Source organism: Octopus bimaculoides, chromosome 3 (assembly GCF_046866305.1).
Source record: "Octopus bimaculoides isolate indiv1 chromosome 3, ASM4686630v1, whole genome shotgun sequence".
Lineage (NCBI taxonomy): Eukaryota > Metazoa > Mollusca > Cephalopoda > Octopoda > Octopodidae > Octopus > Octopus bimaculoides.
In genome coordinates, this window is record NC_142930.1 from 52,220,572 (window position 1) to 52,236,615 (window position 16,044).

At 36.6% G+C, this 16,044-nt stretch overlaps 1 protein-coding gene across 1 annotated transcript; it reads right to left on the minus strand.

Annotated features, from left to right (window-relative positions):
* Positions 1-233: 233 nt before the first annotated feature.
* Positions 234-14,474, minus strand: LOC106881089 (uncharacterized). The gene is made up of 5 exons (XM_014931317.3): positions 14,381-14,474; positions 13,013-13,066; positions 8,880-8,994; positions 4,207-4,320; positions 234-638 (listed from the first exon to the last, which is right to left on the minus strand). The coding sequence occupies exons 1-5, from the start codon at positions 14,420-14,422 to the stop codon at positions 562-564; spliced, it is 402 nt and encodes a 133-aa protein (XP_014786803.1). The 5' UTR covers positions 14,423-14,474; the 3' UTR covers positions 234-561.
* Between the last annotated feature and the right edge of the window lie 1,570 nt (positions 14,475-16,044).

Here is a 16,044-nt window from a genome sequence, read left to right on the forward strand (position 1 = left end):
GGACAATTCGTTCCTCAAAAAATGACGAATTACAACATCGAGTTGCGTATCTACGTTCGAATCTTCCGGAGCGCATTAAGAATGAATATGTATGTCATCGATAGTAATATAATCGATAAGTCGATAATTCTTAACCAAATATTAGAGCAAACATTTGTGTAAATTTACTTTCGTATGTTAATGAAAATAATGTTTCTCTAATAGCAACACTAATAGACAACATAAAGAACGTATTGTATTTCACTTTATTTCGATAACTTTAGGGTATATAAGACGTTTCATTTTTAGAATAGGAACATTTCAAATACAATTGTATTTCATGTAGAACTACAGCAGAATCTTGCTTTATTATAGGTGGTGCAACACAGAAAATGGATTGAGTAATTTAGGAACTTAATAAATCATTTTATGGATTTAATAACCTTTGGGTTTAGAAATATTCAACTTAGAATCAATTTGGCTTGTTTGACATTTCGTTTTATTTCTTGTGGAATATATTCTATTCTTATTCATGATTTTCTTCTGCCTATTTCAAATATTTCTCTGTTGACAGAAATATTTTTACTTTTGTGTACGATACAAGTGATGAACATCAAGATGGTCAGTGTCACTTCCACTCAGTCTTTGAACGGCTCCCACTGCAAAAGAAAGACAATATTTCTGATTAAATTCAGTAATAACTGCAATATGCCAAATAAGAATAATCATTAAAATTTTCATTGAAAATATACTTCATTCTCAATGGAAAACCTAAAAATAAGGACATCTAACATATAGAAATTCGTCCAATCAATTATCAATATACATTGCTTATGACGCTCATGTATTAAAGTAATTATTGGCTCAAAAACTAGTCTTGTGAACAAGGGGAAAACAGTATAACCATTTCGTTTCTTTAATGTATTTATTAAATAATATATTTATTAAATAACACCTCAATTTGATAAGGAAAATAAAAATATATTCGCACGTATGAAATTTAAATGTAAAGCAAAAATAAATATTCTAAAGAAATAGCAAAGAGATAATAAGCATCTTTAACATAGGCACAAATTTATCAAGACTAGTTAACTATGTAATCAACTATATTTACACTACACAAGTTGACCTCGAGTATTTTAACTGGAATTTAAAAAGCCATAACTAAATACCACCTGTTTTTGTTATTTTACCTGGTGCTTTAATAATTTGGCCAGTTGCTATTCCGGCATCAACATTCGGCCACTGCTTCAAAGAGAGGTTCAGATCTGACAAGTGTGTAAAACCCAACTTCAAGAAAGGAAAACTAGTCGTGGTAGCAGACCTAGGTATTGGTATTGACATTAAGATCAAGTAACTAGATCCGGATACCTCATACACATGTGTAGGAATGAGAGAAAAGGAGGTAGTAGCATACGTGACTCAGCTATGAAGAAGATCCAGAAAGAGTATTGCAGGAGATTGCGTGTAGTACTAGAAAGCAAAAGTAATGCAGCAAGCAGATTTAAAGCTATTGAAACGCTTATAGCACTTACGGTGCCGTTTAACTTCAACAGAATAAACTGGAAACTGAGCACTATCAGGGACTAGAAACTAAGATACTAAATATGTTGACCACAAAAATGCACCACCTGAAGGCAGACAGTGACTGGCTGTACCTAAAAACAGTTTTAGGTTAACGAACCGCAGTGCAAGTCGGAGTAACCTTCAGACGTACCACTATTAGAGCGAGCAGATTCCTAACAAGAACAAATAACCCACTCTTCTTCTACACTAATCGAAAGAAACACAAGAGAAAGCACCATAGCCAGTAGCAAGTGCAGAAAACCAGTGACAATAAAGTAATGCATGGGAAGTACACAAAGTTTCTCAGAGAATGTCATCGCTGTTCTCAACGAATAGACTTGTATAGAACTCTATTATATCCTTTCTACTGGCCGCATTTGCTCTACTGTAGAGGGGTGTGAGCGCTTGTGAGCATTTCAAATGCAATGTTCCCAGTTTTAGTCTTCGTTTCAAAGAAATGAATTCTAAGAAAGTGTTTCTTACAAAAAGCGGTAAAAACCTGCAAAATGACCAGTAATTTATGCGAGGAAAGTCTGCGCATCATCAGCCTCAGTATATTATACCCTCTTCACAGAGAATGTTGGCGGGAGATGAGGCACCTAACCAGAAAAACGCGTTTGTTCTAAATGCAGAGAAAGGACAGGTATTGCAATGTGGTCCGACGAAAGCATCAACAAGCATGGTGACATATATGTTTATCTTTGACCGATCTTCCAGCTTTCTTTGAGGTCATTTTTGCGTTTGTCTAACCATCCAGTTGTAATCTCGTCCCAGTTTCCTGAGTTCAAAACCGAACCCTACACCAAGCGACTTAACCAGGCAACTGCCTAGTACCACAGGTCACTAGCAGACCAATAGGCTTGTCTCACTAGGTTTTGATCTATAAGCACACCGACTTAACGTTGTTAACAGTTACTTGTGTCATCACGTCATATTCATTTAAAATGGCACCGACCATCTCAATTTATATGGCGTTTGACACGATTATGATGAATTTTGCTTATGATGACATGGATTCCCCGTGTCCCTTCTCCAATATGATGCCATAGTAATTACTCCAAAACCAATACATATATAAAAGGAAATAAAGGGCAATTGCATGAATCTGTTGTAGGATTTAAAAGGCTTCCGAGAAGTAACAATTTAATCTCGCCGTTGAAGAGATGTATTAATACGATCCAGTTTCTCGAAACGTGACCGGATGGCTATTTTGATCACAACCGACAGGTAACAATGGGCAAGAATATCTAAATTTTTTGATTGATCCAAGTTGATCATGGTTCCCACATAAACTATATTATACACGCCGTGTACGTATATTGTACGAGGTTGAAGTTGTAGATTTATCCTTTCACGATTGTGTAGGTTTGCACTTTCTTGATCACTCAAGCGATAACAAGCACCGATCTCCTTTTTAACATCAAAATTTCAAATTTTATATTTAGTACAGACTTCTTGCTAGCATCTTCTGTGAGCAGAGCTAACACGTTTTGTATCACTGCACTAGGAATTCTCCTGTCAGTTGCAGTAGATGTCAGTAACAAGTTCGATATATATATATATATATATAGAGAGAGAGAGAGAGAGGGGGGGGAGACTGTGAACACTCTACGCTGTTTTTATCAACCTAACAACTCAATTTAGATACACTCTGCATAACCTGATGCAGTTATTCTATATCAACACCGGTACATTCATTTAAAATGATCCAGTCAGTACCTGTTAAAGATTAATAACTGGTTCTCAAGGCTTATTATCACCCATGAGCATGAACCTAGCAATCTTTATATGCACTTAAAATTTCAGTCGCCTGCTTATTCTAAAAAGCGAAATGTTCTGAAGATATCTAAACTCGCCGGTGGTTGCTTAAATGATCACTGTTTCCGCTGCTGTTCATTCTTCCAATACTACCGCTTGGCGTTTTCGTTGAAGAAAATAGATGTGCCTCGGGATCCAAACTGTTACGAAACAGCACTGCTAACCTGGGAATGCATCGACTTTCTATACAAAACCAAACATTGATCAGAACTACACTAAAGCTAGAGATATTATATGTTATATGTATTTCCATCCGCATGAGTTGGCGGTTATCCGAGTTTTCCTTACCCGGAGATGTGAGTCACACATTTGTGCAAGTCTTACAACAATATCGAGAAAAAAAACCAACGTTTTACAATTACTTTACAAAAGGAACTGGCCTGAGTAGCTTTTGTTAAATTCATTGATGCAGTTGTTTTAGTCTTGGTATTGATGATAGTGGACTCATTTCATGCATTTGTATTCTCTAGAAATCCTCCAAGTGTTTAGTGCTTCTACAGTAGAAGCACTTTCAAATTTTTCTACTTTCTTACACTGCTTTTTAACTGTAGAGTCTTTTTATGTAAAATGGAGTGAACGATATTCCATGGCAAATACCTCGCAAGAACTACAACATGATGTTTGTCGGAATAAAGGCAAAATGCTTTCAAAAGATCTGGGCTAAGAGCAAAATAACATTTCATTTTGCCTGAACAGCTAATAATTTATATCAAAAGAGAAAACAACCAAGTTATTTCAAAGTAAAATTAGGGTAATTGAAAAAAGCCAAGTACTCAAATGAAGAGGAATTTTCTGGGAAGATGGTTAATTTCTTTAGGATATCGATAATTTAAGACAACTTACATTGTCCAACTTTTTCAGAAACCACGCAAATGCCATAACCAGTGGGTACTATATATTCCTGCAACACTTTATAGCATTTCGGGTGAGGTGCTCCATTGGCAATATCTGCAGCAGCTGTAACAGAACAAGGTACATTAATGTTTTTTCACCAATTAGATTAAATGACTATAATATTCGTCTTTCTAGTGTTGCTAAATATTTCCGTGACCCGTTGGGCCACAATCACTCCAAGTTGAAAATGTCGATGCGCGGCGACAAAGGAAAAGATTCTGTTTTATTTAAAATCGTAATCTTTATCATCTTAATCAAAGGGCAGAAAAACAGAGAGAAAGTCCCCTTCCTGAGTTTATTTTAGACTCCTTGTTATACTCCTTGTTATATAGAAGCCATCCGACAGCACAAGGAGGAAACAGTCCAAAATTTTCGCAATGCAACGACATATTAAGATAGTTAAAAAATAAAACGAAAGCATAATAATTTTCCCTTTAAGAAAAAAAATCAAGTTGAAAATGTGGCTTTGGAGTGCCTCCTCCCGGTACTGGAAATAGATTACTATGATTTCCTTTTTGAAATAAGAGGTCAGTCCGCCGGCATTTCATAGGGTTATCGCCGCCGCAAATCGACATTTTCAACTTGATTTTATTACTATTTTATTTAAAATGAAATATTAATCTTTATCATCTTGACGAAAAGGTAGAAAAACAGACGGAGAGATAGATCTTGAGTCTTAACTTTATATAGATAGATAGATAGATAGATAGATAGATAGATAGATAGACAGACAGACAGACAGACAGATAGATAGATAGATAGATAGATAGATAGATAGATAGATAGATAGATAGACAGACAGACAGACAGACAGACAGACAGACAGACAGACAGACAGACAGACAGATAGATAGATAGATAAATAGATAGATAGATAGATAGATAGATAGATAAATAGATAGACAGATAGATAGATAGATATCTTTTTATTATAGCCAAACAGGGCTAAATACAGAAAATGGACAAATTACAATGTAGAGCTTTTCTTGGGGGGGGGGGGGGGAAGGGGGGATAATTTCGATCAAAAGGGATCGCGGAAAAAAAAGGGGGAGTTTCGATCAAAAGGGATCGCTGGAAAAAAAAAGGAAGGGGGGCGATCAATAGGGATCGTGTATCACAGTCAATGTAAAAAAAAATGGGGAACAGATTAGGTTTATCCGTGGGGAGAAAAGCCTACGGAAAAGACCACGGTCACCTCAGGCTTCTTCTTTTAAAGGTACATGAAAGTAAGTACCTTCTCTCTTTTTGTCTCTTTTTGTTACAAGTCTATGCTTAAAATGGTGTCGTCTTTCATTCTTACCATTCTTGCCACATTTACCCATTTTTTATTGAAACTTTCATTCGACAACACTTTCCTCTCTATCCTCATCCTCCTTTCCAGAGAGGAAAGTGTTTGTTTGTAGACCTTTCAAACGCGTCCACCACACGCATTCTTTTGCCATAGCTATCAGTGTTATAAAAACCGTTTTTCCTTCCCGTTTAAAGGAAGGTGGCGGAACAATATTCACGATAGACTCGGCTGATAAGTGGGCTCGTCCCACACGCGACAACAGCCGTTCGACGAAGGTCCACAGCTCTGAAATATCTGGACACTGCACGAGTGCGTGCAGAACGGTTTCGTCGCTCTGACCGCATCTCGGGCAGGTCGGTCCGGTGGTTTCGAACCGTGTCTGTAGATCTTCTCTCGAACTGGTAGTGCGTCCCGATAGCATTGCCAAGCCAGGGATCTCTGGAAATTATCCATAGGCCCCGGCCCGAACGTCGTCTTGAAAAGGCGGGTTAGGAATTTCTCATCGACACCCAGGTTTGCCCCGAGAGTGTCGTCAGACCTCCCCTCCACTAGTCCTCTATAGAACGCATTGGTCGTTTGGAAGTTGCACAAGTTTGATCCCAGACGGCAGAGCTGTTGTAGAGCTTGGTGACACTCGCGGTGCCAATCGCCCAGTTTCGGTCTCTTCCTGATCCATGTTTGCAGTTCGGTGAGTGAGACGAGCTGCGGGAAGGCGTGCCTCACAAACAGCGCCCACACCTGTTCACCGTCGTCAATGAAGGATAGATAGATAGATAGATAGATAGATAGATAGATAGATAGATAGATAGACAGACAGACATACAGACAGACAGACAGACAGACAGATAGATAGATAGATAGATAGATAGATAGATAGATAGATAGATAGATAGATAGATAGATAGATAGATGCTCGTTAAATCACTCTGCTGAGGTTCAACACTTCTCATGCTCTCAGTTTGGCCTTCTGCTCTCATGAATAATAGATGTGGCCTCTGGCATGTCTGAATACTTCCTTTGCCATTTTGAACGAAGCAATATATAGATTTCTCTCTCTCAAAACTGTTTCAATTCGTTGTACGATGTTTCTTTTTATCCCTGTTTCGTTGTTCAAAATTCTCATCTTTTGTTGAACTGAGCCCTGTGGGATCAAGAAGTATAATTGAACAAATGTGATTTGCTCATCAGCATCTGGAATTAGTGGAACATGGAAATTGGAAATTTGTCCATGAATTATGACCGAGGGATTGTAATTTACAGGTTGCCGACTCTCCTTGCAATTAAAAGATGTTATTTGGGAACTGCAGTCGTACTGCCTGGCATATTTTCTGAAATGTTTCCTACTTTTGTCTCACCTTCAAATAATTCACACGTTCCTGGTGGTAAGTCAGTTAACGGTGCTAAATTGACTTTTCTATTCATACAGCAAAAAGTTGGCATTTCTCCTGAAAATTTGAAAGTTCTACAATAGGAGCATATTTGATTCCTTTTTTTTCCGAGAGACATCAATACCTTGATGGTTGCGGAGTCGATGGTGTTGTTTTCGAAGTCATTAAGCTTCTAATCTAAGTCATGTCTGTTCTTCAATTTCATTCAAACGAACTTGCTGTTGTCTCATTCGATCCTTCAGCCTTTCGATTATAATTTTCACTTAAACGAATGTGCTGATGTCTCGTTCGATCTTGCCCTAGTCTTTCGGCCCCTTGATCATATTGTCCGTTTAAACGTCGGATTTGTTTTCTTTCCAATCTACGTTGTCTCTGTTTTTAATCGCTCTCTTTTTGTCTTCAAACATCTTTCTCTGTTTAGTTAATACCTCTCCCTTTCCCTCATCCTTTTGGCTTCGGGTGTCGGAAAAAACTCGAACCAGACCTTTTTGGTAGCATCCGAGAAAAATACTCTTATGAATTGTTATAAAAAAAAATATCTCATAAAAAAAAATAGGGGAAATATCTTTCAGTTCACAGCACTCCGAAAATTTTATAAATGATTAAGGGAAGAAAAAAGAAAACAGGAAGGGCAAAGAACGGACGGTAGGTGCCGGCTGCGACATCTTTCTGAAGTATCACCGCCGCAAATCGATATTTCCAACTTGATTTTTTTTTCTTAATCAAAGAGCAGGAAAACAGAGAGACAGACAAACTTTGAGTTTAATATAGATTAATTACTAATTACAAATACTTCGTGATTTAGTTGGTTTTATTATTACGGAATGAAAATACTACAGCCGAATATAAATAGAGTGATACAAGCAGTGTTAATACCAGAAGGTAAAAATAATCAGCACTTAAAATTAGATGTCGCGTTAGAACACAAAGATACTGCAATATTTACCAAGAGAGGGAAACTTTCATATGGCTTTCGGTGCATAAAAGCACATCATAACAATCACCAGCGGCAGATAATCAACGCTACTTCCGCTGCCGAGACTACCAAATCACAAGATTCCGGCCTCTTTTGGCCTTGTCAATGATACATTCAAATGTCTAAATATTATCTGATTATCTTCTGGCTTTACTCTCTTACAATTTAAATGAAGTAGATAAATCTGATAATAGACATACAACAGGTAGAACTGTTAAAAATATCACTCGCCCCCCTCAGGAATTGTCATCTTGTTAATTTATGAAACTTAATCTAATACTAATGACATTCCAATTTTTTAAAATGGCAGCCAAATCTTCTCAATTTTCACAAAAATATTTCTTTTAAAAGTATATTGGCTAATGTCATCATTGTTACAATGACCTTCTAACAAGCCATCATTTCAAACACGTCTATTGTGTGCAGGTGGTCACTCTTCAAAGTAGTAGTCGTACCTTCATTACATCTGTTTACACCAGCCCGAGTTATTTGAGTTTAAAGTGCATTATCTATAGGCAGCAGCCATAGATTGTTCAACCAAATCCACTCACATATCACGTCTCTCTCACAGACATGTCTAATATGAAATTTGGCAGGTAGTTATATATATGTGTGTGTGTGTGTGTGTGTCTGTGTCTGTGTGTGTCCGTGTGTGTGTCTGTGTGTGTCTGTGTGTGTGTGTGTGTGTGTCTGTGTGTGTGTGTGTGTGTGTGTGTGGGTGTGTGTGTGTGTGTGTCATTATGAGAAAATCAGAAAAGGAATATGTAATATATACAAAAATTTTTAGAAAAGAACTATGAATTTTGATTTAACCTCTACAAGCATCTTAAATATAAATATTTGATAAAAAATCATTTTTTTTTTGTATGTAGTAACAGAATTTATATTAAATTATATTTAAGAAGATTTGTCATTATATTTCAAAAACATTTGGAAACAACTTTTTAAAAATCAATTGTTTACGTACCGTAGAAAAAGCAATCGTTGTCCTTATTACAGGGGAGATCTTTCGTACAAATATGTCCAACACATACTTCATGCGGACTGGGGCAATCGTAGGATATAGTACACTCCTTTCTTTCCTGAATATGAATATAAACCAATATTGATGACAATAATAATTCATAGTCAAAACATATTTGGGCTTTTACAGATTCTGGTTGCTGTTGAAAATATGAAATTTTCCTAAAGCTAGTTCAAAAACTGGAACAAGCCTGAACTCTCATCAAAGTAATTTTTTCCAAGCGTTCATTATATTAAAACATAGACATATATTCATATATCTATGTATGTATATTTTAAATGATATTCATCAATTTCCACAGCCAAATGAAGGAAATTTCGGATTGAAAATCATGCTTGGGCATGCAAAATAATCATTGATCATCGCAAGAAATTTGAACCGTAGCAACGATCAATTTAAGCTAAATCACTAGGAAGTCTTCATCTTATAAAAGCAGTAATATACAGATGTGTAAAACATACGTATTAACAATCACACACCGAATCAAATCAAGTTGTTTATGGCACTCCGTCGCTTACGATCAACGGAACAGCCTGCTTGTGAAATTAACGTGCAAGTGGCTGAGCACTCCACAGACACGTGTACCCTTAACGTAGTTCTCGGGGATATTCAGCGTGACACAGTGTGACAAGGCTGACCCTTTGAATTACAGGCACAACAGAAACAGGAAGTAAGAGTGAGAGAAAGTTGTGGTAAAAGAGTACAACAGGGTTCGCCACTATCCCCTGCCGGAGCTCGTGGAGCTTTAGGTGTTTTCGCTCAATAAACACTCACAACGCCCGGTCTGGGAATCGAAACCACGATCCTATGACCGCATGTCCGCTGCCCTAACCACTGGTCCATTGCGCCTCCACAAATCAAGTTACATACAAGAAATAAATCTTAATAATTAAATTAACAATTCTAACTTGCAGCTAAAGTCTTTTTGCTACGAGTTTGACTTCAATGATACAATACTATCCTCACAATGCTAGTTATACTCCCTTTGTGCTCACTCACAGCTAACACATATGTGTGTGTATGTGTATATGTGTGCATGCGTGCGTGCGTGTGCGTGTGTGTGTGTGCGTGTGTATTAGCTTGGAAACATATCTACTCTGGATTTTACCTGCTTCATTCCTTCAATTTAGACTTTTATTCGCATACTTAGAAACCCCGCATGCTAAGCTCCAACTATAAAATAACTTTCCACCCTATAGAACTTTGATATAGGAAAACCTAGAACCTTCAACACCAATAAACTATAATTGTTCCTGGAAGTTGTTTTTTATAACTTCTCCAGACTTCTCGAAGCTTACTAACTTTCTACACCTATGCATGGTTAGTGGTTAGAGTGTTTCATTCACTGTCGCTAGATCGTGGTTTCAACTCCTAGACCGAGTGGTGCGTTGTGTTCTTCAGCAAAACACTCCATCTTACGTTGCTCTGTGATCACGTTGACCCTTATGCGTGGTACAGCGTGCACCTGTTCAGATAGTTCGTTTGAGAGTGGGATCAGTGCCTTGTAAAAGAGTAACGGGGAGAGGGAGTCACCTTGAAAGATGCCTTTTTGATGTTGATATTAGTTTGACTCATCCCATTTCTATGGTTTAGAAGGAGACGTGTGTTCCACTTCATCATGATACCTTGTAAGAATTTGGAGATGACAGGAGAGGCCTTATATATTTTAAGTGCCTTAAGTATCCAATTATGAGGCACACTATCAAACGTTTTCCTGTAGTCTATCCATACCATACTCGGGTTTCTCTTTTTGCTCCGGCAATTCTCTACAATCTTGTTACTTATGAATAATTGATCTTTGCACCCATAAGAATTACTTTTTCCAGCCTTCTTGAGGTTGTGGAAGGATAGATCTCTGTTCAAGGAAAGCATATATTCTGTCAGTTAATATGGATATGAGGATCTTGTAGGTGAGGTTGAGACATGTTATTGGTTGGTAGTTCTTTGGATTTTTGTCTTCAGTTTTTGGTAGAAGGTATGTTGTTCCTTCAGTTATCCAGGCAGGTATTTGCTCTGGGTTCTGGATGACATCAGTTAGAGATGTAGCTAAATTTTGGTGTACTTCTGTCGGACAATTTAGCCAGAAGTTAGGAATTCGATCCAGTCCTGGAGTTTTCCATTAGTGAAAATTCCTAAGACCACATCTTAGCTCTTCTGTTCCTATTGCCTTCCATTTCTGCTCTTCAACTTCATCCAGTCTCACTTTTTCATGTTTTATCCTGTCAGCTTTACCATTTGTTTGTTTTGTTTTGTTTTTTTTTTTGGGGGGGGGGGGTTTGCTCCATATCTTCCTTCAGAACTCTTCCATTTCCTCATTCTTAGGTGGCTCCTTTACTTCTATCTTACTTTTGGTAATTTCCCTACAAAATTTCTTTGCGTCTGTCTTGAATATCTTGTTTTGTTGATTAATTTGTTTTTCGTTTGTCATACCTTCTAAGCCGTTGGGAGTTCAGCTGTATTCGTTGTTTCAATTGTTTCTTGGTTGCAAGGAGGTTTATAAAATGTTTGATTTTATATTTTTGCTTGACTTTTCAAGCTCGTTTCGTCTTAACATTTACTCCTCTAGCAAGTTCATCGAGAACTGATACATCTGTCCGCAGAGATTCGATCTCTTTATGTACTGCTACTTTCCACTTAGGAGATCTATTGACATGGTTGGTCCTTTTCTGTGTCGCCCTGATACGTAGTTGAGCTGTTACAACTTTAGCAGTGGAATAGATGAGGTTATTTAAAGTTGTTAGGTCATTTCCCTTATTACTTAAGATCTCTCTAAGAGTAACATTATATAGCATGAGTATGTTGTTGTTTTTTTATGTTGTTTGAGAACTTATCCAGTGGTTCTCTATTGATGATGTCAGTAGACTCAGTCTTGCTGAGTTCTCTGATAATATCTTCTTTTCCTTCTATGATTTCTTTATTCTGGTGTTCTTGAGGTAGGTCTACTTTCTCCTCTTTTTTCGCATATCTGTTTTTCGCTATTCTTTCTTCAGCCTCCTCGTTGGGACGTACTGCTTGTACACTGGGTTCGATGTATCTGTTACCTATTTGTTATTAATATTATTATTATTATTATTATTATTATTATCATCATCATCAGTATCATTATTACTTATTATTATTACCTTGTAATTACCGCGTAAGCGAAATCAGGGTATTGAAATTACTTGTCTTCATGTGTTTGCAAAATTACTGAAAAACGGCTGAACGGATTTTGACCAAATTTGGCAGAAATTGGGTGAGTGGCTCGAAATGATTATTTGATTTGATTATCTTCAAACATACATAAATACATATATAGATATGTGACTCTCTGCGTGTATGTGTGTGTGTGTGTGTGTGTGTGTGTGTGTGTGTATGCAGTGATGGATTCGAGGGTTTCGTTTATTTGCGAGTTGATTTCTTAATTTCACCGGAGTATAAATACCTATAATGGTGATACTTTAATTTTTTTTTTAATTAAAATAAATCGTACCTACAATTTCCCCATAAGCGAGTGGTCATATTATTTATATCCTACAAAGAACTACAGTATGTTTAATTCACCTGCCATGATTGAAAGGCGTTCGAAACACTTCTCAAATTCTATGCAATATTTTCTCGAAGTATTTCATTTTGTTCAGTTTCTTTTTCATATGAATCGACCTTCGTCTGTGTGTGTATAGATCACGGTGTACCTACGCGCGTAGACACGTGTGGGTACATACATATGTGCATAAATACATACATAGATATGCGACTCTGTGTATGTAAGTGCGTTTGTGTGTATGTGCAGTGATGGATTCGAGGATTTCGTTGATTTAGTTGATTTCTTAATTTCACCGTACTTAAGCTTCTAATCCTTTTCTAGGCAAACACTTACAAAGCTTCATTCAGTCCAGTTATAAAGCATGGGTATCCAACGCATTATAAGCCACACTATAATTTGTGACAAAGATTTATCTGTGTGCAAGGCATGCATCACCCTTCTGATTCCCATATTTTTAATTTTTTGTTGTTGTTGTTTCAGATAACATGCCCTAGATTTTTAGGACTACATTCTAGGACCCGTTGTGCATACGATAATAAATGCTACTTACGTTCCTTTTCAAGACATCAGTAATATACTTGCCACTTACTGCATGGGCCAGTAACTGAAAAACAAAAATTTAAATTATCTAGATTGGTCTGTTAAGCACCTAATTTTCAGGGTCTAATTCAGTTATAGCAATTAATAGAATATCTAATTACTCACATCAGTCTATTTTGATGGATCTAATCTTATGCATTTCACACTAAAAAGTTAATAAACTTTCATTCAGTCTGTGCAGCTCTTAACACAGGTAAAGATATGACGCTCACTACTTTGAAACCGATAAAAATGTATTTAAAGCTTTAATTTAACAAAACTGAATTTATACGCAAACTGAATTTATACACAAATGAAAGACCAAAATTAAAATGCAAGAAAATAAAATGGAAGAAAATGAAAAAGCAGAGGTATAGCTCTCGTATCTGTTTCTGAATAAGTTATGCCAAGTTTGTACTCAAAATATTGGTTTAAGGTATATAAGAAAACTTCACACCAGAATCATAGTGCAAATTTTACAGTGAAAATTCTATAGCATAATGAACATGATTATTTTTAAGAAGGTAGCTTTAGGAGATATGTGTTCACAGATAGATTGAATGGATGGATGAATGAGTGGATGGATGAATGAATGGATGGATGAATGAATGGATGGATGGATGGAGGAATAGATGAATTATTTTATTCTTTTACTTGTTTCAGTCATTTGACTGCGGCCATGCTGGAGCACCGCCTTTAGTCGAGCAAATCGACCCCAGGACTTATTCTTTGTAAGCCTAGCATTTATTCTATCGGCCTCTTATGCCAAACCTTATGCCAAACCGCTAAGTTACAAGGACGTAGACACGCCACCATCGGTTGTCAAGCGGTGGTAGGGGAACAAACACAGACACACACCTGAAAGAAAGAGTAAAATAATAAAAGCAGTATCTTTAACCACAATCACTGTAGTGAAACGAGTCCTCTGCCAATGCCAAGCGGTGGGAAAAAGTAATAGTTGTTCTCTGATCGTGTCTACGTTACCCTTCTCCATTGTGGACACCACATGAAGAATGGCTTTCTATCTGATTACTCAACTTTTAAAAATGGCAGCCAAATCTTCTCAATTTTTACAAAAATATTTCTGTTAAAAGTATATTGGTTAATGTCATCATTGTTACACTGCCTGCAAAGTAAAGAAGTGGGGATAATCACGACCGAAGCACCTTAACATTATAGATCTGCTCGATTAGAATCTAGGGTTAAACAACACCAGCAAACGTTTCGAAAAGAAAATGAAGTTAACATAACATGATTAGATAATCGTACAATACAACAAAACAATAATTTCTGTATAAAAACAAACAATATAACAATGAAGTTAAAGAATTTCACTTACGAAAATGAAGGCACAAATAATTAGCGCGGACGAGAAATGCATGTTGGTAACAGGATATCTGTCTTGATACTGTCACTTCTTCTAGTTATTTTTCTTTAAGTAGTATGCCATTATTTAAATGCTTTTACTGGAGCAATTTTGCTAATGTAAAGAATGGAAAATATTTTTTGAGTCAGGGAGAAAAAATGTGACTGCAAAATAAATAGTCTTCAAATTACCTTAAATTACTCTACTGAATAATTAGGTTTTAATAAAAGGAAGTTGAGTATTTATTGCAATTAAATACTAATTATAAGAATATGAAAGTAACTATCTTTCTCTACGTATATATGTGTGCACGTGTGTGTATGTGTGTGTGTGTGCGCGCGCGCATGTGTGTATTGAAATAGAGAGATCGATATTCACTTCTATATGTATGAAAATGAATGTATATATACGTGTTTGAGTGCGCGTATATTGAGCTATATGTATTGGTATATATGCCTATGCATGTGCATATGTGCATTTATATATGTATATGTATATATATATATATATATATATATATATATATATATATATATATATATATAAACATATATATATATACATATATATACATATACATATATATGTATGTATTTATGTGTGTGTATGTATGTATGTATGTATGTATGTATTCGGAAAATTTTGAAGCTTTTCCAAGGGACATGTATTAATTTCAAAGAAGTACAAAACTCTAATCTCCTTCAAAGTGAGATTCTCTGACATTAATACATTTGTTGCAGCGCTCCAGCTACTTCGTGAAAGCCCCATAGATGTCTCTCAAAGTGAAGGTATTCAGGGTTTATGTCACAGCCTTCTTCATCTTCTTGTTCAGACGGGGAGCAACCAAAAGTTACAGGGAGCAAGGTCTGGATTGTAGAGATGTTGACCGAGAGTTTTGAAGTCTGTCTCTATCAAGTAGTAAGTTACCAGAATAGAATTGTGGACTGGTGCATTGTTCTAGAACAGGTACCACCGACCCGAGTGAGAGAGACCTGGCTTTTTGCGACGAATTTTTTCCTGAACTCCCTTTAAATCTTTACAAAGTACTCTCTAGCTTGATGAAATCTAGTGAGTATAAATGCTGCCTTTACTGTCGAAAAAGAGGATCATCAAGGGCTTCCTGATTGACTTGCTTTGCATGGCCTTTTGTGCCAAGGAAAAACAGCTGTTCGGATCATGCAAGTTAATCCATAAACACAGTCTGGAGCATTTCATTTGTTTCTGTTGAGTTTTTGCCCAGTTTAACACGATTTGTGAAAAACAGAGTTTAGCAAGGTGTGTTCAAAGTGTTGTTATAGCCATCTTCTTTAATCTGGAATAATGAAAGTTGATACGTCAGCTTAGATGTATAAGACTGTTATAATAAAGCTACAATAATCTAGGGCAGTTATAATTGCCTCTCCTAAAAAAAAGGTTCAAAACTTCTGGTGTGTGTGTGTGTGTGTGTGTGTGTGTGTGTGTGTGTGTGTGTGTGTGTATGCGTGTATGTGTGTGTATATGTGTGTGCGTGTGTTTGTGAACGCGCACGTGCGTGCATGCGTGTGTGTATGTGTGCGCGTATGTGTGTTTGTGTGTGTGTGTGTTAACGCTAACAAAGCATCTGAAAGATAGAGTAACATTCTATTTTGAATATGATA